This window comes from Myotis daubentonii, chromosome 16, assembly GCF_963259705.1.
Source record: "Myotis daubentonii chromosome 16, mMyoDau2.1, whole genome shotgun sequence".
NCBI lineage: Eukaryota > Metazoa > Chordata > Mammalia > Chiroptera > Vespertilionidae > Myotis > Myotis daubentonii.
The window spans coordinates 56,921,259-56,945,101 of NC_081855.1; the positions used below are offsets into that span (position 1 = coordinate 56,921,259).

The 23,843-nt window shown below is 69.2% G+C and overlaps 1 protein-coding gene across 6 annotated transcripts in view; it reads left to right on the forward strand.

The window, feature by feature from the left end:
• BAHCC1 (BAH domain and coiled-coil containing 1) overlaps positions 1 to 23,574 on the forward strand; it is a 55,914-nt gene extending 32,340 nt beyond the window's left edge. For 4 of the 6 annotated variants that reach the window (XM_059671510.1, XM_059671508.1, XM_059671509.1 and 1 more), the window contains exons 4-28: positions 2,983 to 3,105; positions 5,120 to 6,883; positions 7,020 to 7,122; positions 7,327 to 7,535; positions 7,679 to 7,837; positions 8,060 to 8,274; positions 8,383 to 8,713; positions 9,512 to 10,336; positions 13,111 to 13,310; positions 13,392 to 13,528; positions 13,786 to 13,914; positions 15,797 to 15,914; positions 16,476 to 16,753; positions 17,711 to 17,886; positions 17,975 to 18,273; positions 18,619 to 18,729; positions 18,804 to 18,948; positions 19,028 to 19,142; positions 19,231 to 19,306; positions 19,408 to 19,516; positions 20,065 to 20,184; positions 20,319 to 20,495; positions 20,586 to 21,760; positions 22,265 to 22,501; positions 22,609 to 23,574. In XM_059671510.1, the coding sequence (XP_059527493.1) occupies positions 2,983 to 3,105; positions 5,120 to 6,883; positions 7,020 to 7,122; positions 7,327 to 7,535; positions 7,679 to 7,837; positions 8,060 to 8,274; positions 8,383 to 8,713; positions 9,512 to 10,336; positions 13,111 to 13,310; positions 13,392 to 13,528; positions 13,786 to 13,914; positions 15,797 to 15,914; positions 16,476 to 16,753; positions 17,711 to 17,886; positions 17,975 to 18,273; positions 18,619 to 18,729; positions 18,804 to 18,948; positions 19,028 to 19,142; positions 19,231 to 19,306; positions 19,408 to 19,516; positions 20,065 to 20,184; positions 20,319 to 20,495; positions 20,586 to 21,760; positions 22,265 to 22,501; positions 22,609 to 22,815 (7,538 nt within the window). In that variant the 3' untranslated portion in view covers positions 22,816 to 23,574. The remainder of the gene's footprint in view (positions 1 to 2,982; positions 3,106 to 5,119; positions 6,884 to 7,019; positions 7,123 to 7,326; positions 7,536 to 7,678; positions 7,838 to 8,059; positions 8,275 to 8,382; positions 8,714 to 9,511; positions 10,337 to 13,110; positions 13,311 to 13,391; positions 13,529 to 13,785; positions 13,915 to 15,796; positions 15,915 to 16,475; positions 16,754 to 17,710; positions 17,887 to 17,974; positions 18,274 to 18,618; positions 18,730 to 18,803; positions 18,949 to 19,027; positions 19,143 to 19,230; positions 19,307 to 19,407; positions 19,517 to 20,064; positions 20,185 to 20,318; positions 20,496 to 20,585; positions 21,761 to 22,264; positions 22,502 to 22,608) is intronic. The other 2 variants (XM_059671511.1, XM_059671512.1) reach the window with 2 other exon arrangements.
• Positions 23,575 to 23,843: the final 269 nt, after the last annotated feature.

The following is a 23,843-nucleotide window of genomic DNA, read 5'->3' on the forward strand; positions in this document are numbered from 1 at the left end:
ACACTGGGCTGTGAGGTTGACAGTGGGGAGAACTTTCTAGCAATTTGAGCCTCGGGTATCTGTGTGGGTGCCACCCCTCAGGGAGGGGCCAACGCTGTTTGTCCAGCCCATGAGCTTTGGGGTGCTGGTCCTCACTTCTCCGTACCCCACGGGGCGCTGAGAGTGCCGAGACTTGTCAGTTATGCCAGGGGATAGGGCTGGTCTCCTGGCAACTCACAGAGGGGCAGGATGGGGACCTCAGAGCCACCCCTCGGGCCTGGACCCCTCTTAGAACTTGTGGGGTCTCGGGTGTGTGTGGGGGGGAACTGCAGGACTGTAGCCACCCTGTCCCTGTGTCCTCTCCCTGCCCTTGGCCCCCTGCCCCCTGAGCCTCCCCAGATGTGCCCCCCATTTTCCTCCGAAGCAGCCCCTTTAAGGACCTAGCGGCCCTGACTTCTGGCTTCTGGTCTTGGAACAGCTGCTCTGATTCATAAAAATCATTTCTCATTTTCTTACTGAGCTCAGAGTGGGTCTTGTTGGAAGAAGAAAGGCCTTTCTGTGGCCGGGTGGGGGGGGACTTCTCTCCTCTCTGCCCGCCCCCAAGCCCCGCCCCCGCGCAACTCCCCTCTGGGGTCCCGGGGTGGGGCCCTGCAGCCGCAGATGGAGGGGGGCCCCTCGGCTGTTCCCCACACCCCCCCGCTCCTGGGGGACGTCCCAGCTCGGGGTCAGAAGGGGAAGCAGAGGCAGGGCCAGCGCCCTCTCTGCCCCTGAGGACCCGGCAGGAAGGAGCCCCCCTGGCCAGCTGGACCCCTGCTCCCCCGGAGGGCGGGTGGGCGGAGGCCGGACCCCCCCAGGGTCACAGGGGGGCCCGCCTGGGAAAGGGAGTCTGGGAAGGAGGAATTTACAGACTTCTGTTTACCAAAACGAGGGCCCGTAAAACATTTAACAGTCGCCAATTAAAGGGGCAGCTGCGTGTCTGCCCACTCCCCTTGCAGCTCAAGGCCTCGCCCCCGCCCCCTCCCCGCCTCCCCGCCCCGGCCACTCCTGTCAAGTCTTCCGGGAGCCGAGTTTAATCGAGGAAACATCTGCTCCAGATGTGTCCCCGCACACTAACCGGGCCAGTGGGCCCACGCCGGCAGGAACGGGCCGCGAGGGGACAGGCCAGGGCGGTATCCGGCGCCTTCCCGGGCCTCAGACGAGCCCCATGGGTGGTGTCCTCGCGCCGGTGGGACCGGGGACGCTTGGGTGGCGGATGGGGACGGCCACACCTCGGACCCCCTGGGCCAGGGGACATCCAACCGCAGCCTCGGGCTGAACGGCAGCCTGTCACTGCTGAAGGGCCTGCTGGGGTCAAGGTGGACTGTGGGACGCCCCCCCGGAGCAGCCCCGTGAGACGCCTGACCATTTCCGACTGTGAGCTCTGCCCCTGAGGCTCCCCCTCCATCCTTACCCCTGAGCCGATCCCACGGCCCCACCCTGCACAGGGGCCTCCGGGCTGTCCCCCCCCCCCCCGCGCCCCAGCCGCGCCCCCCCCCCCCCCCGCATCGACAGTGTCCAGCCACACCGCCCCCACCCTCCCTCTAACAGTCTCAGCACCCGCCCCCACAGGGAGCCTCAGGCCATTGCGATGCCCGGCCCTTGCGGATGAGTGTTTCTCAGACTGAGCTCCGTGGCGGGTGAGCCACGAGCTGTCACAGGACGAAGGGGTTCTGACAGAACCCTCGTTTGGGAACCGGAGTTCCTGAGCAAGATGACAGCTCTGCCTCGGGACTTGGCAGGACTTAGTTGAGGCCACCAAGGGGCGTGCTGGCGCCCCCACTCCCAGGCGTGAGGCTCACGGCTCCCTCTTTTCAAGGCATGGCCCTCCCCACCCAGGACGCCGCAGGGCCCTGCACCAGCCCCTCCCTCTCCCGGCCCCTGGGGAAGTCCCGGGGTTCCTGCTCCCTGGTCGCAGCAGGGGCGGCCCAGCAGCTGGACAGGAGGCGTCCCCAGTCGCCGGGACCAGATGGGGTCCTGGGACAGTCGTGAAGTCCCAAGAGAAATGCCTCTGGCCCGTTTTCCACGGGGAAGTGCTCAGAGCATGAGCTCTGGAGTCAGTCAGGGTCCCGCCTGCCCCGATCCAGTGGGCGACTTGGCCACCCCCACCTTCTGGGCCTGGTGGGGAGGGGCCAGCAGTGGGGGGCCAAGATCCAGGTGGCCGGTGGCTCTGGGCTCCAGCAGGCAGTCACCCCCTCCCCCAGCCTGGCCACGCAGGCCGGCATTGGTTCTGTCTGTCCTCGTCCCGTCCGGGGCGCAGGGCATGTGTCCAGGTGGCCAGAGCCCACCAAGGCCCAGGGCCAGCCAGTGGGGCCGGTCCCAGGGTGCGGCTGGCCTTCCCGTGCAGGGCAGAGCGGGCGGGCAGACCCTCGGAGGGACAGAGACGGGCCTGCTGGCTGGACTCAAAGGTGCCAGGGAGCGTCTCGGGGCTGGGGACCAGCGCCCTTTGCAGACCTCAGTGCAGAGGCAGCCCGGCAGGTGCGAGCCCAGTGCTCCCGCCTCCAGCAAGGTGGGTGCCTGGCGCAGCCCCCGGTGCCAGCCCCAGGTGAGGGCCGGGGCAGAGCCGCCCAGGCACCGGGCGGGGTGGAAGTTGTAGGCCAGGCGTGCTGGCCAGGCTCCTCTGGCTGGGAGTGTGGCCCGGGCCGGGAGGGCCTCGGTGCAGGCCGTGTCCCTCCTCCCAGAGCCCTCTGGCCGCACCGCCCGGGCTCTGTGCTGAGAGAAGGGGGCCCCGCGCCATCCTCCCTCCCTCCCCGCCCGTCAGCAATTCCATCAGAGCCGCACGGAGGGGGTCGCAGTGGAGTCGAAGTTAATGTGATGTATTGATGGTTGATTGCCCTCGGGCGGCTGCTCTCGGGGCTCCACGGGGTGTCCCACAGGGCTGCCCACCGCTTCTCCCCTCCCTGGGGTCAGGGCAGGCGTGGGCCGAGGCCTGGAGGGGCCTCTGCAGCCGTCCCCTTGCTTCTCTAGCTCCAGGGTACCCCAGATTTTCGGGGAGCCTGGCATCCACCTTCCTACCCATGAGCCACTTGGATCACCATGGAAACAGCAACGTTCTCTATGGACAACACCGTTTCTATGGAGCCCAGAAAGGCAAGTGCCGTGCGGGGGCTCAGGGGCTGCGTGGGAACTGGGGCACAGGCCTCCTGGGAGGGGGTGGCTGGCCAGCCTGGTGGACCCGCCCTCCTGGGTCTGGAGGGGGTACTGCTTCTCAGGCCCCTGGAGGATTTAAACTCGAGGCCCCAGGACCCAGCCAAGTAGCAGGTCACTCGGGCCTGGCAGGCACACAGCTGTGCAGTCTGAGCCTCTCACCTCCCCTCGCCCTGAGGGTGGCGCCCAGCTCCCTCAGCACCCAGCCTTGCCCTGCACCCCCAGCCCAGCCCAGGGCTGGAGGGCGGGGCTGGTGCAGAGAAGGACCTGCCAGCAGGCGGGGCCAGGACGCTCCCCGCCCGCCCAGGGGATGGACACATGCAGACACTCGGCTGCCCAGACGACAGGCCCACGGCCGGCAGCTGGGCCCCCGCACTCCCGCGCCCGCTGCCTGTGCTGTTGCCACAGCGTTTGTCAGGGCTGCGGAGAAGCAGCTGGGCGCGGCCTGGCCCCCGGGCGCGGGCCCCGCGGCCTCCGTCCCGTCCGGGTGCTGGGTGCAGCCCCCAGGATGCTTTGGTTTTGGAAACGGAGCTAATCAGGTCTGGCCTGGGCTGCCCTCGTTCTAATTAGCAGGAAACTGACAAGGAATTTATACACCTGAGGACGGCGTTACCAGTCCCACGTGTGTCCGTGGTCCCCCCTGGTCTGCTCGCTCTCGGGGCTCCAGGCCCACGCTGCCTGTCCGCCACCCCACCTGGGTACGGAGGGGCTCGGCCCCCCAAAGTCCCCAAGACAGGATCCGGCCCCCGCGTGAGGCACTGGGTGTCCCCAGGGCCGTCCGGGCCCCACGTAGAGAGCAAGGCCCGGCAGGAAGGCTTTGCCCAGGCGGAGGGTCAGGCTGGACAGCAGGCCATGGCCCAGCACGGGGAGCCCCGAGCACACCCACCACCCACCAGAATGGATGGCGCCAGCCCTGCGGGGGCACTGGAAGCCAAGGGTGGGCCAGGATGGGGACAGCCAACTGGGACCATTTTCCTGTTTCCCTTTAAAAACGACCACCCTGTCCAGCCAGCGTGGCTCAGTGGTTGAGCGTCAACCCAAGAACCAGGAGGCCACGGTTCGATTCCCGGTCAGGGCACAGGCCCGGGTGGCAGGCTCCATCCCCAGTGTGGGGCGTGCAGGAGGCAGCCGATCAAGAATTCTCTCTCATCATGGATGTTGCTGTCTCTCTCCCTCTCCCTTCCTCTCTGAAATCCATAAAAATATGTGTAAAAATTTTAAAAAGTAATAAAAATGGTCACCCCAGCCCCCTGGCCTGAGACACCCCTAGCCGTGAAGAAGAGGGCTGGCGCCTCTGGGCGTGCTCAGGAGGTAGGCGAGTGCGTCTCCAAACAGTGTCTCCCCTGGGCCTCCCTTCCTCCAGGGCCTTCGCCCTCACAGGCCACAGGACACGGTCTCGCCTGCCTCGGCCTCACACTCCCTGGCTGGCACCTGGCACAGTGCACTGGGCAGCGGCCACACGGCGCCACCTGTCGTGGGCACAGCCACCCATTAGCCATCAGGCGAGGCAGCCTCCTCAGCGTAGGGTTCTGATGGGCTCGTGAAGACTGGACCAGTTTACACCCCGCCCCAGCATCACGGGGGCTCAGGAGATGCCTGTGGCCCCAGACCTCCCCTGCTGGCCCCACCTGCTCCCGCCTGAGTCCTCTGGGCAAGGAGCTGGACGGGCTGGGCATTTTCAGCGCCCGCCTCCTGGGGGGTGGACACACGTCAGAACCTTGCGGGGGGGGGGGGTGTTTCATGGGTCAGAGCTTTGGTTTGGGAGGATGAACGAGCGAATGTGCTTAATGCCACTGAGCTGCCCACGGAGACACCGTTAAGGTGATGCACGCTCTGTCCCGTCTGTTTTACCATTTGAAGCCTGGGTCCCTGCCAGCCGGCCACGGGGAGGCCCCTGGGGCACACGCTGGGGGGTCCCCACCCCGGCTTCCCGTGACCTGGGTTCTCTCTCACGCAGATAACTTCTACCTGCGCAACCTGCCCCCGCAGCCCACGCTGCTGCCCACCAACCACAACTTCCCCGCCGTGGCCCGGGCCGCCCCCACCCACCCCCTCGGGTCCTGCAGCCGCGACCGGGGCGAGGCCACCGCCCTGCAGAAGGGCGCCAGGGAGTTCGACCGCTTCCTCCTGGGCAAGGAGCTGGGCAAGGAGCTGGGCAAGGAGAAGACGGGCAAGGCGCTGGAGGGCAAGGGGCGGGGGGCCGAGGAGGACGGCGGCACGGAGCGGCACAGGCTGGTGTTGCCCCTGTCGGCCGACGGCCCCTGCAGGGAGGGCACGGCGCCCAGGGGCCCCTGTGAGGGCCGCCCCCAGCCCCTCGCCTCCTGCCTCCTCAACACCAAGGTGCTCAACGGCGAGGGGGGCAAGGCCGCGCTGGCCAGCTGTGCGGGCGGCGGGCCCGGCGGGGTGCTGGTGCGACCCGGCCTGGCCTCCGGGCGCTGCCCCAAGGAGGCGACGGGACCTGTGGAGCCGGGGCAGGCCTTCGGCGAGTGCCCGGAGCGGCGGCAGGCGCTGCACCACGCGGCCTACACGGTGCCCTCCGGCCTGCCCGCCGGGCCGCCCCCACCCCTGGGCACGGCCGCCGGCTCCTTCCCCTGCCTGCAGCTGCACGCCGGCCCCGACGGGCTCTGCCCGCTGCAGGACCAAGTCCCCCGGGACCTGAAGGCCAGCGGGCCCACCTTCGTGCCTTCCGTGGGACACCCGGCCGACAAGAGCCGCGCCTTCCCGGCGGCCGAGGCCTGTGCAGTGGCGGGGGAGGGCAAAGACCGGCACCTGGACGGGGCGCTGGCGCCCGAGCACGCCGCACACTACGGGGTCTCCTACGCCCACCTGAAGGCCGAGGCCAAGGGCGAGCGGCGGCCTCGGGGCTTCGAGGCGACCCTGAACCCCCGGCTGAAGGGCCTGGAGTACCTCCGCAGCGCGGGCCCCGAGGCCCCCTTCCCCGGGCTCCCCGCGGGGGCGCTGGACAAAGGCAGCTACTTCGAGTTGCCCACCCCCTCCCAGGACTGCGTCCGGCCGGCTCACCAGGACCCTCTGGGTGGGAAGGTCACCCAGGCCTGCTGCACTTTAGACAAGACCGCCGGCAAGGAGGCCCCCCTGGTCCCTCCCGGGGCCCAGAAGGTGGCCCGCGTCCGGCATCAGCAGCACCTGGTGGCCCCCGAGATGGAGCTGGGGGGCAGCGGGGCTGAAGCCAAGCGCAAGTCCCTGGAGCTGGCATCTCTGGGCTACGGGGGGCCCCAGCTGTCCCCGTGGAGCGTCCAGTCAGGCCAAGGCGCCCCCATGGCCATCGGCGAGGAGCGCAAGGGCGGCGGCTACCTGGACCCCTTCGGGGGCCTCCAGCAGGCGGCCCTCCGGCCCCAGGACCTGCCGGCCCCGCCTGACGAGGTCTCGGCCATGAAGAACCTGCTCAAGTACAGCAACCAGGCGCTGGTCGCCGGCCAGAAGGCGCCCTTCGTGGGCCTGGGCGGCCTCAAGGCCAGCTGTGCCCAGCAGGATGTGAAGTTCCCGGCCTCCAAGGGCCCAGGCCAGGCCCCCAGCGAGGCGGAGAGGCCCGACTGTGCCCGCAGCCGGGAGCACGAGGCCCCCCACGGCGACGGGGAGGTGCGGCAGCCCCCCGTGGGCATCGCCGTGGCCGTGGCCCGGCAGAAGGACACGGGGAGCCGGCCAGAGGCACCCTACGGCACCAACCCCGGGCGGCAGGGCCGGGCAGCTCCCACCTTCAAAGGTATGGCCCATCCCGCGGAGGAGGTGGGGGCACCATGCTGACCACCCTCCTCCACCCTCCCAGGGCTGCGTGGACCCCGTCTGCCACCCTGATGGGCCCCCCACCCTCATCCCTTCTGCCATCTCCGCCCCTGCAGCTGGCGGTGGGCCCCGCTCCCACGCGCTGGACCCGGAGGCCGAGGAGGAGAGGCGCCTGTGCGAGGACCGCCTGGGGCTGGCCGGCCGCGAGCTGCTGCTGCAGTAAGCCCCGCCCCCACGGGCCCAGCCACACCCTGGGCTATGGGGGTGCCTGCTCACAGGGGAGCTCTGCTAACCCCCCTCCACCAATGGTGACTTCTGGGATGGAGGCCCCTCCGCACTCCCTCTAATGCTGATGGCCATGGGGTGGGGGTGGGGCCGGTGGCCAGCAGCTGCCCTGAGCCCTCACCCGCCTCCTGTGTGCAGGGACAACAAGGACCTCATGGAGTTTGGCCGGATGCACGCGTCCAGCGGCTGCCCCCGGGACCTGGCCCCTCACCTCATGCTGGCCGGTGGCTCCTCCCTGCAGAGCAGCCAGCTGGGCGGGGACCCGGCCGCCCACCCCCACCCCGCCCACCCTCCGTGGCTGCCCCGTACCCGCAGCCCCTCCTTGTGGATGGGGGGCCATTCCTACGGTCAGTGCCCGAAGGCAGCCAGGAGGCACAGGGGTTTGGGGGGCACGGCTGGCCTGGGAGGCCTGAGAGAAGCGTGGCCTAGGCCAGACTGCGGCCCGGCTGCCCGTCCCGCACCGTCTGACTGCTGTGCCCTGTCTCCCCAGGCCTGGGCCACCCAGCCCTGCACCAGAACCTGCCCCCCGGCTTCCCCGCCTCAGTGCCCGGCTCCATGCCCTCGGTCTTCCCCCTCCCCCAGGACACCCCCGCCCAGCTGGTCCTCCTGCCCTCGGAGCCCACACCCCACAGTGCCCCCCACGCGCTCGGTAAGGGCATCCTGGGCCAGGCCGCTGGCATGTGGGTGTGAGGAGCAGGTGTGAGGAAGGGAACAGCCCCCGCGGGGGTGGCGAGCTGGAGGTGGAGGTGGAGGTGGGGAGGCGGAGGCGGTGGGTGGGCTGGGGGCGAGGGGTGGAAAGGCCACGCAGGAGGCAGGGGACGCAGCCCAGCGCCCACCCCTGCAGCTGACAGCTGCCCCGCGCTGCCCACAGCTGACGTCATGGACCAGGCCTCGCTGTGGCCCCCCATGTACGGGGGCCGGGCCCCCGCGTCCCACATGCAGCACCATGGCCAGCTCCCCGTGTATTCGCGGTCCCAGTTCCTGCGGCAGCAGGACCTCTACGCCCTACAGCACCCGCCCCAGCACCCACCTCAGCACCCACAGCCCCAGCCGCCCCAGCCCCCGCCGCGGGCCGCCCAGTTCCAGGTACCACCCAAGGCCACCGTCCTGGGCCTGGCCCGGGAGCCCCCACGGCCCCCCAGCCCTCAGGCCCTGAGCCGGGGCCTCGCGGGCTGAGCTCTCCCCTGCCCACAGCGGAAGCCGGAGGACCACCCCCTGGAGCTGGAGGAGCCGGCCCCGGAAAAGGCCCTGAAGTCCACCCACAAGCCAGTTGCCTTAACCCCCGCGGCCAAGGGCGTGCCCTCGCCCGCCCCCGCAGGCCCCGCCAAGCTGCCACCCTGCTGCCACTCTCCCCCCTCGAAGCCCCCCGCCGGCTGCCCCCCGCCGCTGCCACACCCCAGCGCCCCCTGCACTTTATCCGCCTGCCCTGGCGGCAGCCCCAGGCCCGGCTCCCGGCTGCCCAGCATGGAGGACAGGAGCGGGGAGGGCCGGCGGGCAGGAGCCAACCTCAGCACGTCGGAGCCAGGTGAGACCCCCCACCCCCCTGGGAGGGCCTGGCAGAGATGAGGGGTGCTGCCTGGCGTGGCAACTACTGGAGTGCCCTCCCCTTCCCAGCCCCCCTGGCAGGGCCTGGCCCACGGTGCCTGTCCCTTGCTCGCTCTCTTCCTCCCCACAATCCTCCTGGGGGGCCCAGGGAAGGAGCAGGGGGTCCCCACCATCTCCGGAAAGCCCCAGGCAGATGGGGTGGGCCAGCCCCAGCGCCCCCGACACAAGAAAGCCTGGCCTGTGGGGACAGGGCAGCCACGGGACCTGTCCCGGCCTCGGACCGGCCAGGAACCCATGCTCGCCCGCCGGCCGGCCACCACAGCCAGCGCTTGGCCTGCGAGGAGGGTTCTGGCCCAGCCGCGGCCTCACCGCCCGCCAGCGCCCCACGGCTATTTCATTCTCTCTGAATTGGCTGCGAGTTCACACTGGAAACTCGTGTGGCGAACATAAAAGCGTCCCCATTCCACAATAAGGAGACGGAGCCAACAGAGGTTGTCGGTTTCTTTAGGCTTTTTTCCCTTTTTTTTTTGCAGTTAATGGGGCGTGAGGCCTCTGACAGGCCGCCGCGCGTTCTGGTTCAGGGGAAGCCCTGATGCGAGCATCCTGTTCCGAACTGCCCCCCTCCCGCACCCGGGTCCCCCCTGCTGGTCCCCCACATAACGTGTCCTCCTTTCTGCCTCACCTGTTGTGCAGGCAGAGGGCTGGCTGGGAACCCCTCCCTCCCAGGTGGGGGCTGAGCCCCTGGCCCCAGCGGCCCCCTGACACCCCTCTTTTGCAGACCTGCCTCCTGGACACGCGTGCCCTGCAGCCGGCCCGGGCCTCTCCCTGCCCCGCCGCACGCACTCGTCGGACCTCTCAGACCCCAAAACTATGCAAAGCCCTGCCCCCCGGGCCCCGCCAGAGCCCGTGAGGTTGCCTGCGCCCGGGGAGCCGTCCTGCCGAAGCCCCCAAAGCCTGGAGGAGCCTGGGCTGCCCTTGGGGGCCAAGGAGGACCCCCAGGACCTTGCTGCCGTCCCCCACCCTGCCGAGCGGGGCCCCCCAGGGAAGGCAGTGGGCCCCAGCCCGCTGGAGGGGCTGCAGGGACTGCGGCATGTGGCCCTCCTCCAGGGACGGGGCCCCGAAGCCACTGGCCGGGCTCATTCTACTCAGGGAGGGGCCCAAGGGGAGAGGACCACAGGGGAGGGGAGCGAGGAGAGGGCGCAAGGGCCCGCACGGGGGGCTGGCCCCCCGGCTCCGGAGCGACAGGCGGGGAGCCCCCGAGCCCTGGACCAGGACGAGCGGGACGCATGGCGGGCGCCCGGGGAGGCGGGCCCAGAGGAGGAGGCCCCGTTTGAGGAGGACAAACTGGAGGAAGGAGAGGAAGAGGAGGACTGGGGGGCGACCCCCGGCCACAGCCACCGGCCCCGGGTGCTGCTGGGCCTGGACGCCCTGGTGGCAGCCACCATCGACCTCGGGGACTTGCCTGGCATCGGCCCGCTGGGCCCTCAGCCCCCCGGGGCCCCCCCGCCCCCGCCCCCCAGCTCAGGGATCCCCGGCCTCGCCCTGCTCGGCGAGCTGGCCGACCTGGACCTCCAGCCTCCGCAGAGCGGGCCAGCCCTGCCAGGTGAGCCAACCTTCAGGCCTGGGCTCAAGTCAGTGGGCCAGACAGCAGGCCCCACAGTGTGGCCCACGGCTGCCCCCTGCCCGCTGGAAACCAGAGGCAGGTGCCCACCCCGTGTCACCCCCAGCCTAGCTGCCGACTGGGCCATGGGAGCAGGGCCATGGCACTGGGACTGGCGTCCAAGGAAGGGCCTCTGGGCAGCACCTGTTGCTGGGAGGGAGGGGGTGCAGGGCTGAAGTGGCTGAACTGGGGCCCCACAGCCAGGGGCGGGGAGAGCCGTGTCTCCCGCAGGCCCCCCCAGCCTTTCCCCACCGTGGGCTCCGCAGTCGCTCCCTGGGCTGTGCGGGCTGAGCTCAGGCCATGTGCCCTGGCCTCCAGGCCCAGGGAGGTGGCCCGAGACCTAGCAGAGGGTCCTAGGCCTCCCTGGATGGGGGAGCTGTGCTCCCAGCCCAGAGCTGCCTGCAGGACGAGGTGCTCCTGGGCTCCCAGGACCCCGGGTGCAGGCAGGGGAGTGTGGAGCCTGAGGGCCAGGTCTCTGCTTAGTGTGAGGGGATCCCAGACGGCCCCCAGCTGCCAGGGAAAGCCCCCGCGGGCGCGCGCGTTGGTATTCACAGAAAGAGCCCACCCAGGCCTCGGCTGCGGCCTGTCCTGCCGTGTAAGGACCTGCCCCAGCGCTGCGGGGTGACACAGCGAACGTTCCGTACAGCAGTATCCCCGAGGGCCGCCGGGTCACGCCGTGTCCCCTGCCCGGGACCCACTGCCGCGCGGAGGGGAGTACACCAGGGAGCCCATGCCAGAGGGACCCTAGGAGGGCCTGGTGCGGGGCTTGGAGCTAGAGGAGAGGCAGGTGCCCGGCCTGGCCGCAGCCGCCTGCTGGACCCCCTGAGTGAGGCTGAGGGCGGGCGAGCGGATGCCGGGCGCCTGCTGGACCCGCGCCCACTCCCTGAATGAGCGCCCACGTGCAGACACGCATCCTGGGGGGCGGGGCGGCTGCTGGCCCAGGGCAGGCCGAGTGGCCACCAGGGTGTTTGGACCGAGTGAACTGCCACCACTGGACATCCACCCACCCCCTCCTCCTGGACCCCCAGGCCCTCCCCCTCCCTCTCCCGGGACCCCTCAGGTCGCCCCCTCCCCCCCGGACCCCTCAGGCCCCACCCGCCCCTGTCCCAGTCCAGTGCCGTCTGCACACCTGGCTGCCCGCTGTTCCCCGTAAGTGCAGCGACCGCTCTGCCTGGAATTCCTCAGGAGCTGAGCTGCATTCTCGTGGGAACAGCAGGGCTTGCAGAGGGAAAGCTGGAGAAACGGGACGGGGGGGGCGAGGAGCGGAGACGGAGGCATGAAGACTCCAGAGGGGACCCCCCAAAACCCCCGAGGCCGGCCAGAGCAATGGGGAAAGGAGGCCGGGGGTGGGGGGCCCTGGGACGTGGGGTGAGGAGTCACCAGGTCTGGGAAGGTGAGGGGGCCCCGCCCTTGCTGCCCCATCCCCACCAGCAGGACCTTAGCTTGCCCGCACCGGCTCCAGGCCAGGGAGCTCCGTGCCCCTTCGACTTGCGGCATACCTGCCCCTGCCTGCCAGCTGAACCCCGACCTCCCCCTGCCCCACCAGCCGCTGCTGCCTTCACTTTCCTCCTATCTGTGGAGCCCGCGCAGCCCAGTCTTGCGCCTCTCCTGGTTGGGGATCCCCCAGGCTTGGGGTGCAGCTGTCCTTGTCTGCCCTCCCCCCACAGGTTACAGAGCCTTGCAGGGTGTTGTTTGGAACCCAAAGGATCCCAGGTTCACCCAAGGAACGGCGGGGTGTCAGCAGGCTTTGCCTGAGGCGTGGGGGTGCTCAGGGATGACTGAGCAAGGAGAGGGCTAGGGGCTTCCTAGGGAGACAGTGGCCCCAAGAGAAGGGGAGACCCTGCGGAACTTCTAGCCAAAATGCGGCTTGCAGAGCCCCGCCCCGGCTGCAGGGGGCGCCCCCTCCCTGCGCCTGGGCCCAGACGGGCATCCCAGGCTGGAGGTCTGGTTTGCTCCGTTGCTGAGTGGGTCGCCCGTGGCCTCCGCGCACCTCGGTCACACACTCATGTCCGTGCGACGCGGGATCCCTGTTCTGAACCCGTGACCGTCTCTGACCTGCTCAGTTTCATGGTCAAAGTGTCAGATCGGGGGGGGGGGAGGGGGGGGGCCTGGCCCACATGAGCCCTCGTGCTCGGCACTTCCTGTGTCCCTGCCCCGCTGCTCCCCCCGCACCACCCCTGCCCCTGGAACCAGCCTAGGCTCGGAGGAGCCCAGTCCTCACGGGGCACCCGCAGCACAGTTTGGGGTGCTGGGGTGCTCGTTGCTGCTGGGTGTCCTGTTCCCTGGCTTTCGGAGGGCACAGCTGCCTGCTGACCCCTGTGGAACCCTCAGGGACCCTTCGGCCGTGGCTCCTCCTGGCTCGGCCTGCCCGTGCGTGCGGACCCCCATCTCGGCTGCCAGCCCCTGAGAGACGGTGGCTGGGCTCTGACCCTGTACTGGGCCACCCCCTCCACCCCAACCCCCAAGGGCTGTGGCACCCAGGTTTTCAAAATTCTGGGGGTGGCGCAAACACATGGGTAGTGTGTTCAGAGTGTGACAGGCCCCGGTCCTTCCTAAACGGGGGGTATGCCTGATCCCCCCCTTATCCTTGGTCCTCACATCTCTGGGAGCCGGCAGCCGGCAGCCTTGGGGTTCTGGGCCGTGCTGAGAAGCAGGCTGCTCTGAGGGGTGGTGTGTGCCCACCGCCCACACACACACTCCCCGTCTTTACTCCACAGAGGAGGAGGCCGTGCTGACCTTCAACCTGCAGCGCCTGGCCACACTGGCCTCCGCCTGGTCCCTGCTGGAGGCCGACGGCCGGGGCAGCCCTCGCCCCTCAGCCCCGCCCGCTGCCACCGCCCCCCGCGGCATCCCCACGCTCACCCCCCGGATGCAGATCCTGCAGCGCAAGGACACCTGGACCCCTAAGACCAAGCCTGTGAGTGGGGCCCTGAGCACCCGGCCTGGCTGCCCACCTGGGGTCCTGGCGGCTCACAGCCCCTGTGCCTCTGCCCACCAGGTGTGCCCCCTGAAGGCCGCCATCGACCGGCTGGACACGCAGGAGGTGGAGCTGCGCGTGCAGCTGGCGGAGCTGCAGAGGCGGTACAAGGAGAAGCAGCGGGAGCTGGCCCGCCTGCAGCGCCGGCGCGACCACGAGTACGGCCGGGGGGTGGGGGGGACAGTCCAGGGCCACTGCCTCGTGGACGGTCGGCCAGGTGTGCAGGCTGCACTGGGAGGAGCTGGGGCCTGGGGTCCAGGTGTGTAAGACCCTGGGCGGTGGGGACCCTGGCCCGGCCTTGCCCTCCGTGTGAGGACCAGGCTCCGAGGCTGCGTCTTAGGACCTGCCACCTCGCTGGACCCCATCGGGGCACCGGCATGGTGTGCGCCTCTGACCACCCTCCTGTGGCCGCCAGGAGAGACGAGAGCTCACGGAGCCCAGCGAGGCGAGGGCCCGGCCGGCCGAGGAAGCGAAAATACTCCAGCTTGCTGCCCGCCCTGCGTCCTGGGGGCCAGCTCCCCAGGGGCGACGTCAAGAAAGTCAAGTGAGTCCTGGGCGCATGGGGCACTGTGGGCACCTGGGCTGCTGGGCACACGGCCAAGTCTGGGCTGAGTCTCCAGGCTGTTGGCGCCCCTCTATAGCTCCTGCACCCAGCACTTCCCGCCCAGAACTCAGGGCCACAGGCATGTCCAACGGGCAGAGCCCAGCAGAGTCCCCTCCCTCTGCCTTCGGTCAGCCCTCGGCCCACCTGGGCTTCTCCCTGCAGGAGCCACTGGGCCTGGGGCACCCCCACGGCCGTCCCGCGCCCCTGCCCGTGCCCCCCCGCGCGAGGCGGCCTTGTGTGAAAGCCTCTTTATCGGCTTATAAAGCCGTTGGTCACGCCGTGGCGCTGCTCACGGCCGCCGCGATGTTATTATCCATTACCCGCCCGACGCGCACTCCCAGCCGGCATAATTGTCCTTCTCGGCTACAAATTGCCGCTCCCGGCAGGCCCATTTGCATAAATCCTCCAGCTCCTCCAAACGCGATTGGCGCACGCGTGCGCGCACGGCATCAATCCTGATGATTTGGTAATAATAGTTAAATCGGCACTAAATGGTTCCTTCAATTAAGACAGAGGCAAAAAATTAATCTCCGGGCTTCATGTCACAAAACATTAGTGAATGCAGGGAAAGTGGCAGGGTGGGCGCTCGCCCGCCGCAGGCCGTGGAGAGGATGCGCCATATGGCTGGGGGCCGCCCCAGCCGGCTCCCACCCCACCCTGCCCAGGTGTCCCCTGCGGGGGAGGGGTGGGGGGGAGGACGACTCCCTTTGAGAATCAGCCAGTGCCGTGGGGGCTGCCAGCCAGGGGTCCTGTTGGGGTGGGCATCCTGGCGAGGCTGCCCACGCTGCCCTCGAGCCCGCCTGGCACCAAGCCCCCAGCCCTGGCAGCCCATCCGGGCTTGCACTGCAGGCACCTTCTCCCCTGACCCAGAAGCCAGGCCCAGCCGGAGGACAGGGGCCTCGGGACAGGGAAGGAACCGAGTCCAGGGCCTGCCCTCCTGCCCATTCTCCACCCCATGATGGGGCCCTGCCCGGATGGCTGCCGCAGCTGGGCCCAGGCAGGAAGTGGGGGGCTGGGGTCCCAGGGCCAAGGTGGCCGCCGGCCAGCTTCCCTCTGGCCTGCCCTCTGGGCCGAAAGGTCTGGCCACACAAGGCCAGGCCCCCGCCAGGCCCCTCAGGCCCCATCTGTGACTCATTACAATTACCCGCTATGGATGGGGGAGGGGACAGGCGCATGACCCACCCCCCAGCCCCATCCGGCAAAGGACAGGCAGCCAAGCTCGCAGCCTCTCGCCTGTGGGGTTCGGGGAAACTGAGGCTTGGATCGGTGAGGCGCAGGGCCCCTCCCTCAAGGCCCAGGACTGAGGGCAGACAGAGGACAAAGCTCTCGGGCAGAGCCCAGCGGGGGCCCTGGGGGCTGGAAGGCGGAGTGTGGTCACGATCGCCCGCCGCTGCCCACCAGGCTCATGGCAGCAGATGTGGGGAGCGGGCCGTTCTTGGGAGCCTCGCCCTGTGCCTCTGGTCCCAGCAGCTCATGAGCCTCAGCCTTGCGGAAAGGCCGTTATCACCAGCTCCATTGTCCAGGTGGAAAGACTAAGGCACGACTCACCCACACAGCGGCCCAGCCTACACGGCCCTGGAGCCCTGGCCAGGGGCGGAGGGGACTGCTGGGGAGGCAGGTGCCGGGGCTCAGCACAGCCCCCGCCCCCCACGCCCCCGGCAGCTCCGTGTGCGCTGAGGAGCCTTGGCCGAGAAGGAAGTGGGACCCTCCCCAGGACCCACCATGGCGCCCCGGATGCCACCACGGGTCTGTGAGGGGGCGAGGCCAGATGGCCAGGTATGCCTGCCTCCGGCCTGTGCCCACCTGCTCCCCACGCCCCCAGGGCGGTGCGGTCCAGCCTGAGCCTGCTGTGCGCCGAGCTGCGGGGCGATGAGGAGACCACGAAGAAGCGGAGCCGCCTGGAGAAGGGCGTCTACCTGGGCCTGCAGCCCAGCTCCGGGGTGAGTCCCCGGCAGCACGCCTGGGGCTGGGGGAGGGGGCAGGATGCCAGTGGACGGGCAGCCAACCCCCAGCTGGGGCCCCAGTGCTGAGCTGAGTCACCAACGCAGCCAGTCAGGTCCCTCCCGGCAGAGGCGGCCCCTGGGCGTGCAGGTGACTGTCCATCTCACACACACACACACACACACACACACGAGAGGAAGCCCGGGGCAGTGTGGGTGCAGTTTCTGGGAGGGAGAGCCCACAAGGCCACAGTGTCGGGCATGCACGGTGGGGGGTGCTCTCTGCCCCTCCCAATCCAGGTGAGAGGTGCGTCTGAGTAGGTGCCACTGTGCACATCCTTCCCCCCAGGGCACCCCGACTCCTGAGCCTGGCTGCCCTCCTGCCAGCCCGAGCAGGGTGGGCCATTGACAGGGAGGGTGGCCGTGGAGTGGGAGAGGGGACAGGCGCTGGGCCCTGGGCAGGTGCCCACACGGCCCCTTCTGAGCCAGGAACGTCGGGGAGGCCCGGCTGGGCCGTGGCTGGGGTGGGGCGCTAAGTGGGCTGCCGCCTGCCACTCCCAGGAAAAGGTCCGGTGCGAGAAGAGCCGTGGGCAGGGAGAGCTGGCGGCCACCGTGGCCCGCAAGGTCGCCCAGCTGAAGCCCACAGTGAAGAGCAAGGGGCTACCGGCTGGCCTCGGCCCCTTCCCAGGGACGCGTGTCCGGAAGAAGCTGTCCCGAGCCAAGAGCACCAAGGCGTCCACGGCAGCCAGACACCCCCCGCCGGGAGGCCACAAGGGTGACAGGGAGACACCCAGGTTCCCGGCCGTGCCTGCAGGGGCCACGGTGCACGAGGCAGGCAAGTCACCGATGCGATAGCCACCCAGGGACCTCTGACCTCAGTCACTCGGTCACTCAGAAGAGGGTGGGCAGTGGCTGGGACGGGACCCCACCCTCACCCCGGGGCAGAGCCAGCAGCCCCCAGTGCCCACCTCCCCCTTCACCCCCACGGAGGGCCACGGGGAGGAAGAGTGCCCGGATGCATCCTGGAAAGGAGCTAAAAATACCCCTCTGTGGCTCCAGCCCCTCCTGGCAGCCGGACAGGCTGACCTGGGGTTATCTGACCCCCAGACCAGGAGCCTGAGAAAACAGACACTTCCTCCGCGGCCCCGCCCCAGGCCCCGCCCAGAGAGAACAAAGAGAGAGGAAGCAGGAAGCCGGCCAGGGCAGGAGGAGCAAGGGGGAAAGGGCTGCCCTGGGCAGGGGATCCCCCACCCGCAAGGCATGCGCCCCACTGCCGAAGCATGAGAAAGGGAAACAGCCCGGGCCGGTTTGCTCAGTGGATAGAGCGTCGACCTGCAGACTGAAGAGGTCTGGGTTCGATTCCAATCAAGGGCACGGCCCTCAGTTGCAGGCTCCATCGCCGGCCCTGGTCAGGGCAGGTGCAGAAGGCAGCCAGTTGGTGTGTCTCTCTCACATCAGTGTTTCTCTCTGTCTCCCTGCCTCCTTTCCACTCTCTCTAAAAAAAACAAGTGTTGGCTGTCATCATGCAATTTCAGTTTAAAAAAAAAAAGGGAAAACTGAGGCAGGGAAAGGAAGGTGAGAGAGGCATCGCCTCTCCCCATCCCTGTCCAGACACCTCACCTGGACACCTGGCCCAGGTGCCTTCTCCCAGAGCAACCCCAGGGAGGACGGTGACGGGGCTACGCGCACGCACATGCACACACACATACACATACACATACACACGTGATCAGTGCCCCACCCCCACCCCAACGGTGCTGCTCAGACGCCCTCACCCGGACCCTCCCCCCAGGCAGTGGCTCTGACATCGAGAGCTGCGAGGGCCTGGGGACAGAAGTGCCCCCCAAGGAGCCGGGGCCAGGCCTGCACGCGGGGGCCGCGGGGGCCGTGCTGGGGCCCTCGCCCTCCTCGGTGGTCAGAATGGAGGCCGACCAGAAGGCCAAGCAGAAGAAGGAGCGGCAGGGCTTGCTGGGTAACCGGGCGGCCGGGGCGGGTGGGCAGGCCTGGTGGGGGGGCCCCGCAGCTGGGACCCCGGCAACGGCCCCCACTCCCTCCCACAGGGGCCTGCCGCCTGTCCAGCCCCGAGAGCGAGGTCAAGATCAAGAGGCGGACGGTGAAGGCCAAGGTGGGCACCACGCTGGAGCGGGCGCCGGGCCGCAGGCCCCCAGGAGCCCCCGGCAAGAAGAAAGCCAGGGGCAAGGCCAAAGGCGGCCTGCGGGCCGAGCCCGGGGCCACGCCCAGCAGGGAAGCCCTCTTTGGCCCTGCCCGGGCCTTCCCCTGCCCGGAGGGCGGCCAGCTGGCCAGCGAGCGCCTCAAGAGGGCCACACGCAAGAGCACCATGCTCCAGCCGGGGCTGCGGGTGAGCACGCGGGCACCCCCACCGCCAGGGGGCACCCCACAGCCAGCGGCACCCCAACAGCCAGCGGCACCCCACAGTCAGCGGGTACCCCCACAGTCAGCGGACACCACAGCTAGTGGGCACCCATACAGCCAGCAGGAACCCCCATAGTCAGGAGGCACCCCCCCAGTCAGCAGGCACCCCAGGGTCCTAGGCCAATGGGTCAGTGCCAGATGGGAAAGACCTCCGGGCCCTCCCTCTGTCCCTGTTCGAGGGACCCTGTGCCCGGGTCAGCCCAGGTCACCCCCTGGGCAGCTGCGGGCGGGAGGCTGGGACCATAGTCACCACAGTCCCCCCCCACCCCAGCAGCGCAGGAACGGAGCCCTGCCCCTGGCCCTGTCGCCCCGCAATGCCAAGGCCGTCCTGGGAAAGGGCAGGAAGGCGGGCAGGAGGACCAGCAAGGCCGTTGGCAAACAGGTAGGTTCCCACCCGGCACCCAGAGGGTTGCCCGGACCCCCACCCTCCCCGGGAGCTGACTTCTCGGCTCGCAGGGCAAGGGCCATGCGGTGAGCCGGCTGCTGCATAGCTTCTCCGTGGACGAGGACTTCGAGTTCGATGACAGCAGCAGCTTCTCGGAGGAGGAGGACGAGGAGGAGGCCAGCGCGCCCCTGAGCGCCGAGCAGAGTGCAGCCCTGGGTGAGCGGCGGGCGGGGTCTGGCCTCTGGGGCAGCGCGGGCCGGGGCGGGGCGGCTCTGACCCCTGACCCTGCCCCCAGCCCGCTCCTGCACAATCCACAAGGAGGACCTGCAGGACGGCCTGCCCGTGCTCATCCCCAAGGAGGACAGCCTGCTGTACGCGGGCAGCGTGCGGAGCCTGCAGCCGCCTGACATGTGAGGCCGGGGTGTGGGCAGGGGGGACGCCGTGGCCCTGACGGTGGCCGTGACCCACAGGCCTGCCTAACGCCCCCGCCTCCCTCAGCTACAGCATCGTCATCGAGGGTGAGAGAGGCAACCGGCAGAGGATCTACTCGCTGGAGCAGCTGCTGCAGGAGGCGGTGAGGGGACACCCGCCAGGAGGGGGCCTGCTGCTCCCCACATCTCCCGGGTGCCCCGAAGCCACCCACCACTCACGCGCCGGCCCTGGCTGTACTCCCAGGTTCTCGATGTCCGGCCGCAGTCCAGCCGGTTCCTCCCGCCCGGCACGAGGGTCTGCGCCTACTGGAGCCAGAAGTCCCGCTGCTTGTACCCGGGCAACGTGGTCCGAGGTGAGCCCGGCCAAGGCCCCGCCAGGCTGCCAGCCCCTCCCCTCGGGCAGAGCTGCAGGCAGGAGGCCCCCAGAGTGCCAGGGAGGGGACCCTGCTTCCCAGGCCCGCGTGGGGCCCAAAGAGCAGGCAGTGGGACCAGGCGAGGGGGTTCTGGGGGAGCAAAGAGGGACTCCAGCTGCCCCAACGCCTGCAGAGGATGGGAGTGAGTCCTGGTCCCAGAGGTTGTGACCTGGCCACATGGGCAGCTCCCCTGGGATGAATCCTGACTCCCCAGGTAGGGGACGCGGAGTCCTAGGGCCTGATAGGTGGACGGCAGGTGGGCAGGCGCAGCAGGCCTGGACCAGACGTGAATTTGCACTCGTGCGTGGAGAGGTGCCCACATGGGGGTGATGGATGGAGGCAATATTGCCACTCGGGCTGTGCGTGGGAGGCTGAGGGCTGCCGGCTGTCCTGGCCGCTCTGAGGTCGAATGCGTTCAGGGAGCAGAATGGTCCCAGTGTCGATGGTCAGGTGCCTGGGAGCCCATCCCCTGCTCCTCCCGCCCCCAGGCAACTCCAGCGCCGAGGAGGAGGACCTGGACTCCGTGGTGGTGGAATTTGACGACGGGGACACAGGCCACATCGCTGTCTCCAACATCAGGCTGCTGCCTCCGGACTTCAAGATCCAGTGTGAGCCGGGTGGGCCCTGCCGCGTGGGCAGTCCCAGGACTGGACAGGCTCCATAGGTGGGGGGTGGGAGGTGGGGGTGGGACGGTCACCCCGGCGGCCCAGCCCGGTGCTGAGGCCACGCGTCCACTCTGCAGGCACGGAGCCCTCGCCGGCCCTGCTGGTGTCCAGCAGCTGTCGCCGGACCAAGAAAGCGTCCTGTGAGGCCCCCCCGCCCAGTGAGCCCGCCGCCCCCAGCCTGTCCCCTAAGGTGCATGAAGGCCCCGAAGCCTCGAAGGCCCCCGGGAAGAAATCCGTCAGCAAAGACAGAGCTGGTATTTGGGGGGCTGCCCAGAACCCGGGTGGGGAAGCTCGTGGGGGTGTGGGGACCCGATGGTACCCCTGACTCTCCCTGCCCCCCTCAGGCAAAACGGAGCTCCTCACCTCGGGTGGCAAGCCCCCTACCGGGGCCTCGGACCACTTCCTGGGCCGCCGGGCCAGCCCGCTGCTGAGCTGGTCAGCGGTGGCGCAGACCAAGCGGAAGGCGGCGGCTACGACGGGGGGCAAGGGCCCGGGGCTGCTGCAGAACCTCTTCCAGATCAGCGGCAGCGCCAAGCGGCTGCGGGCGCGTGAGGCGCTGTTCCCGGTGCACAGCGTGGCCGCACCCGTGTTCGGCAACGGCTTCCGCGCTGACTCCTTCAGCAGCCTGGCCAGCTCCTACGCGCCCTTCGTCGGTGGGGCCGGGCCGGGCCTGCCCGGGGGCGCCCACAGGCTGCTGCGGGCCAAGAGGGCCGAGCGGGTGGAGGCCGAGAAGGGTGGGCGGCGGAGGGCGGGCGGCGAGTTCCTGGTCAAGCTGGACCACGAGGGCGTGACCTCCCCCAAGAACAAGAACTGCAAAGCGTTGCTCATGGGCAACAAGGACCTGGGCCCCAAGCTGGGGCGGCCCCTGCCCAGCGCCAGCTATGCGCACCCAGCCCTCGCGGGCAAGGACAGGAAGGGCCGGGCGCCTGTGCACCCGCTGCCCATGGGGCTGGCGCTGCGCAAGTTCGCGGGCCAGGCCGAGTACCCGCTGCCCTGCGACAGCGACTGCCACAGCTCCTACTCGGACGAGGACGAGGATGGGCCCGGGCTGGCGCCCAGCGTGCCCTCCCGCTTCCTGGCCCGCCTGTCCGTGTCCTCGTCCTCCTCCGGCTCATCCACCTCCTCCTCCTCCGGCTCCCTGTCCACCTCCAGCCTCTGCTCCTCCGACGACGAGGGCTCCTCCTTCAGCTCGGACGACGAGGACCCGGCCCTGCTGCTGCAGACCTGCCTCACCCACCCCGTGCCCGCCCTCCTGGCCCAGCCCGAGGCCCTGCGCTCCAAGGGGGGCGGCCCCCACGCCCACGCCCAGCGCTGCTTCCTGTCCAGGGCCGCCGTGGCGGGCGGGGGCGCGGGGCCCAGCGGCGGCAAATCCAAGCTCAAGCGCAAGGAGCCCCTGAGTTTCTCCAAAGCCAAAGAGGGATCGCGGAGGCAACGGCTGCCGTCCGTGGAAAACCGGCCAAAGATCTCCGCCTTCCTGCCCGCCCGGCAGCTCTGGAAGTGGTCGGGGAGCCCCACGCAGGTAGCTGGGCCCCTGGGCGAGTCGCACCCCTTCGCCCTCTCCTTTCTCATTGTTCAGTTTCAACTGAAAACTGGGAAACTCGAGGGAAGAACCAAACACCCCCCATGACCCCCAAGGCCAGGCCCGCCGTGGCCACCCGCCCGGCCCTCGCCTTTGCCAACATAACCGTGGACGCAGGTCCCGGGATTCTGCCGTGGGGGTCGCCGTGGCGCTGGGAAAGCACCTGCGCCCGCGCTTCCTCCCGAGCTGCAGGCGGACGCCTCGCCCCGTCCCGACCTTGTGCGTGTCTCACGGGTCCGGCCTCCCGGCGCTCAGACCAGGGTCCCTTGAGCACACGGCCCTGACGTCCTAACCGCGAACACCCCGGTGGACCCGCCGGGGTCTGGGCTCCGGCTGCTGGGTGCCCGGTCTTGTCTGGGAAGGTGCCCACACCCACACACCTGCACACAAGACAGCCCTGTCCCCCAACTCTCCTCTGAACATCTGTCTGTCTCGTGCCCGCAGCGCCGCGGCATGAAGGGCAAGGCCCGGAAGCTGTTCTACAAGGCGATCGTGCGGGGCAAGGAGACGCTGCGGGTGGGGGACTGCGCCGTGTTCCTGTCGGCCGGCCGCCCCAACCTGCCCTACATCGGCCGCATCGAGAGCCTGTGGGAGTCGTGGGGCAGCAACATGGTGGTGAAGGTCAAGTGGTTCTACCACCCGGAGGAGACCACGCTGGGCAAACGGCACAGCGACGGGAAGGTGGGCGGGGGCTGGGCCTGGGGGGCCCTGCCGGGTGGGGGGGATCCTGCCGGGTGGGGGCCCTGCCGGGTGGGGGGCCAGGCCGCCCTGACACAGTGCCCCCCCAGAACGCGCTGTACCAGTCGTGCCACGAGGATGAGAACGACGTGCAGACCATCTCCCACAAGTGCCAGGTCGTGGGGCGCGAGCAGTACGAGCAGATGACACGGAGCCGCAAGTGCCAGGACCGGCGGGACCTCTACTACCTGGCAGGCACCTACGACCCCGCCACCGGGCGCCTGGTGACGGCCGACGGTGTGCCCATCCTGTGCTGAGCCTGCACCCATCTGGGGGTGCCCGCGTTCGGAGCTGGGGGGACTCGGACAGATGACGCCGGCCGCCCCTGCCGAGCGGGAGGCGGGCAAGTGAACAAATATGCAAACCAGCGAGGCAGGGTCCAGGCTCTATTTCCCAGGAGAGACGGGGGCTCGGCGCCCAGTCCCACCCGCCCCGCGGGCGCCGCGCCTGCCGGGACCGTGCCCGCTGGACCGCCCGGCCTCTGCTTCCCCCGCCCCCTCCCCGGCTCACGAGAGAGTAGAATCCAAGCCATATCTTCCCGAGTACCTCCAACTGTCCCACCAGGGAGAGCAGAATCAGGTGTCTGTCTATTTATTTCTCTGTAAATAGTGTGTTTCTGCGGGAAGTTTTATGAAAAAAGCACGTGGGAGAGGGTCTCTTCCCGCGTGCGTGACGAGGATGTGTGTGTGCGCGTGCGTGTGTGCGGGTCTCGTGCTGGGGTTTTCTTTGAAAATGCACTGTTTCCTCAGCCTGGCTGAGGCCCACTGGGCGTCTGTGACCACAGAGGCGGCTGGGGGCTGGGCCGAGCTCTCGGGGGGCTGGTCAGATGGAGGTCACACGTGAGTTTATTTCATGTGAATCCATCTCCTGGGCAGAACGTGTTGGGGGAGGCCCCCCGGGAGGGGGTTGCTGGAGCAGTACAGCCGAGCCCCCCCCCCGCCCCCCGTGTGGCCGCAGACACGTGTATCTTACCTCTGTTTCAACGAAACAAAAATGAACAAATGTTTTAAAGTGTTGGTATGAGGCAGTGATGTTTTGATTTCAGTTCCTGAATATTCCAAGTCATTTCTGATTCCCGCTGGCCCGGCCTCTGCCCAGAGGAGGGAGACCAGCCCGCAGCCCTTGAGGGGGTTCCGGGCCTTTCCTGGAGCCGCTGGGCAGGGCCGATGCGGGGGGGGGGGGGGGGCCTGGGCACTTGCTCCGGGCCGCATGGGGGGCGGGGGGCACCCCAGGCCTCAGCAACAGGCCAGCGCCCCGTGGACTGGACACTTCGTCCCTGCTCCTG